General features: G+C 34.8%; 1 protein-coding gene across 1 annotated transcript; it reads right to left on the reverse strand.

Annotated features, from left to right (window-relative positions):
* Window positions 1-1,092: 1,092 nt before the first annotated feature.
* On the reverse strand, window positions 1,093-3,042 carry LOC133688374 (purine-uracil permease NCS1). Its single transcript, XM_062107844.1, has one exon. The coding sequence runs from the start codon at window positions 2,941-2,943 to the stop codon at window positions 1,249-1,251; it is 1,695 nt and encodes a 564-aa protein (XP_061963828.1). The 5' UTR covers window positions 2,944-3,042; the 3' UTR covers window positions 1,093-1,248.
* Between the last annotated feature and the right edge of the window lie 525 nt (window positions 3,043-3,567).

Here is a 3,567-nt window from a genome sequence, read left to right on the forward strand (position 1 = left end):
ACCACACTCTCAAATACCTCATAAGTAATTGAGTATTTTTTTCTCGCTTGGGCCCATAATTTAAAACAAACTTAATAAATCTCAACATTGGCTTAATTTAGCCAACTTACAAAACTTGAACTCCTGTATAACCATATTCATTAAGCATATCTCAAGTATTACACAAACCAATCAAGTTCAAGTAATGTTTGAACTTAAATTTAGATATGGGTTTCGTCAAAATATATGAAATGTTTTTAGTTGTAGTAATCTTATTCACTGACACAACAACATGTAACATGCTTACTGATGCAACAACATGTAACATGATATATAAAATCAAATGATACTTGACATGAATATATTTCATTCTTATATGATATATTTAGTTCTTGGCTAGATAAATAATACTCTAACTATCATCATGCACAACAAATCAACTCATGTTACAAACCAATATTATAATCCAAACTTTTAAGCCACAAAGCTTGTTTCAATACCTCTATGTCAATGCCATATATCCGGTTTCTGTTATAGATAAGATAATGGTGAATTACAGAATTACTTTTCAACTAATTTATAACCTAAAAGCAAGGATTGATTTTTCCAAGCTGTAAAAAAAATTGGTTTTTATTTAATCACATTTTTTAATATATAGTTCTCGAAACCACAAAAAACTAAATTAATTAGTTTCATTAAACTATAGGGACGATTTATAATTAGGTAGTTTCATCTAACCAAAAGCAAGGATTGATTTTCCCAAGTTGCACAAAACCTTTTTTATTTGTGGTTGGTAGTTGGCTGATCAAAAGCTCTCTCTTCTTTATTTTTCAATGACTTTCCCACTTCTTTGTTAATTTATAAGGACTAGAATGTGAGAAAAATAAAATTTAGAATTGAAATGTAAACTCCTAAAACTACAAGACCATATATAATTTTTAAAAATTACCAAAATGTATTTTTTTCTCCATAAAAAAACGCGCATCGTTAAATAAAAGAGTAAAATCCTAACAGGATGATCATACATAGATTCTCTGGTTATCCATGCTCCTCAGCAAAGCACCAGTACAGGCTTGGCATGTCACAGACAGCTCATGATACGAGTGATATATATGGTTTTCAAAGGAAAACATATAGATTAACTAAACACTGCTTTTACAGGTTTCGGTCCCCAATTTTTTACAAAATAAAAATATCATCGATGAACTTACAATAGAAAATGTAATACAGTAATTGTTCTTAGAAAACAGTATGTAATTTCGTATAAGCTCAGGTTTCACTTGGCAAGAGGGGATCTCTAGATAGCGACTTCTTCCGTTTTCCTGTTAGAACGGAAACAGACCAATACAGAAAACCTGCCAAGAAAAAGCTAAAAAACCAAGCATTATTGTAGATGACCACGAAAGTCTCTGGAATACTAGAAACAACTCCAACATTCTGCAGGAAACCTGGTATTACTGGCAAAATCCCAGCAATAAGAGCTGCCATGGCGGCCAAATTATAACCCCCTGAATAATAGTATGCCCCATAAGGACTCAAAGAATACAAGTCATTGACACTCAAATCAGTCTTTCGAATAAGATAATAATCTGCTAAAACTATGCCCCCGATTGGGCCCAAGAGAGCCGAGTAGCCAACTAGCCAAGTATATACAAAACTCTCGCTTGATTGTAGAAGCCTCCAAGGCTGAAAAGCAATACCAAGCAACGCAGTTAAAAGAGCACCTCTCCTAAATGTGAACTTTGAAGGGCTGAGATTTACAAGAGCATTGGCAGGTGCTACAACATTGGCAGCAATGTTTGTTGTGATTGTGGCAAGGCTAATTCCAAAGATAGCTAAGATCATTGTTGTGAGCCCTCCGATTCGCTCAAGGAGTTGGATTGGACTAGATATCACATGGCCAAAAATCACTTTGGTAGATAAGGTTACAGCTAGGCCAACAAATGTAAATGCTCCCATGAAAATTGGAAGACCAGCATGGCCAATAATCTGATCAGTTTGGCTCTTGGCATATCGAGTAAAATCTGGTATGTTAAGTGCAAGAGTAGCCCAAAAACTTATATTTGCGGTAAGGGAAGGAAAGAACAGAGCCCAAAACTCAGATGGAGACAACCTAGAGGAAATAGAGAGCACGTAACCAAAACCACCGGCTTTCACATAAGCCCAAATGAGCAAACAAGAAGTGAGTATGATTAAAATGGGAGCAGAGAACTTCTCAAGCTCTCTAATTCCATCCATTCCCTTCCAAACTATGGCCAATTGAGCTACCCAGAACACAATAAAGCAAGCAAATTCTAATGGAGAAGTACCAAGCCAAGGTAAGAACTGACACCACGAAGAATTTTCTTTGATGAATTGTGGTAGAAGAATGAAAATTGCCTCACCACCAATCCAAGTCTCGATACCATACCAGCCACAACCAACCAATGCTCTAAGTAGAGTAGGAATGTGCGCACCGCGAATTCCAAAAGAAGATCTTGCCAAGACCGGGAAAGAGATGCCGTAACGTGTGCCTGGATGACCTGTTAAGATTAATGGGACTAGTAGGATTATGTTGGCAGCAACAACTGTTGCAATTCCTTGCCACCATGCCATGCCCAGGTCAACAAGACTACCTGCCAAGTAATATGACGGCACACCCACAACAAGACCAATCCATAGACTAGCCATTTCCCAGCCGGAATATGTCCGTTCAGCAGGTGTTGTTGGTTTGAGATCATCATTCGTAAGTATTGGATCGGGCTCGAAATGGTCAAGTTTTGGATCATTTCTTGAGGATTGGCTTGATGCCATTGGGGTCAACCTGGAGTATCTTCTTGCTGGAAGGAAAGGGTGAACTTGGTTTCGGATTTGTGTTGCATTTAGTTTTGTGGTCAAGGATAGAGAAAGTCTTGAGTTTTGGGTGATTAAAGAGGTGGAAGAGAGGTGGGGATGGAGATGGAGGGTGAAACATTTGGACAACATGGTTTTTTCCACTAAAAAGATTCAGATGGAGGTTCTGAGGTGTAGATTCTACGGTATCTGTAGAGATAGGAAGGTGTGGTTTGTATTGTCACTCTCATATTGTCTACAGTGTAATCAGAGACTTTTATTAAGATTCCAGTGACTAGATGGGGCACGTGCGACTTTTCTTGGATTGTGAGCAAATGACAGATCATGACGCCCAACTCTTTCAATTGTTTAACAGCGCTTCCCTAGCGTACGGGGACAATTTTAAAAAATTTATTTTTTATTTATTTATATAATAATAATAATAAATAAATATTTATAGAAAAAAACATATTTTCTTTTTGTTAAAAAATCATTTTTAATCATGTATTTTTTTACTAGTAGAAATTAAAAAAATATATATTTTTTAAAAAATTATGATTATTTTAACTAACAATATATATATATTTTTTAATAAAAAAATCTCATTTTCTTATTGACGTATTTAGTTTTTATTTTTTCAATTCTTTTTATATAAAGCATTGTTTTAAGTAAAAATATTTGAAAGCAAGTTTTAATTAAAAAACTTTAAAAATCATAAATTGATTATTTTCACGAACCTATATGAAAAAATATAAATAAAAAGTAAATTTGAAAAAT

The sequence above is a fragment of the Populus nigra genome, chromosome 3 (assembly GCF_951802175.1).
Source record: "Populus nigra chromosome 3, ddPopNigr1.1, whole genome shotgun sequence".
Taxonomy (NCBI): domain Eukaryota; kingdom Viridiplantae; phylum Streptophyta; class Magnoliopsida; order Malpighiales; family Salicaceae; genus Populus; species Populus nigra.

Bases quoted from the DNA above. Each gene is read 5' to 3' on its own strand.
- LOC133688374 (XM_062107844.1), bottom strand. From the start codon at position 2,943: ATGTTGTCCAAATGTTTCACCCTCCATCTCCATCCCCACCTCTCTTCC.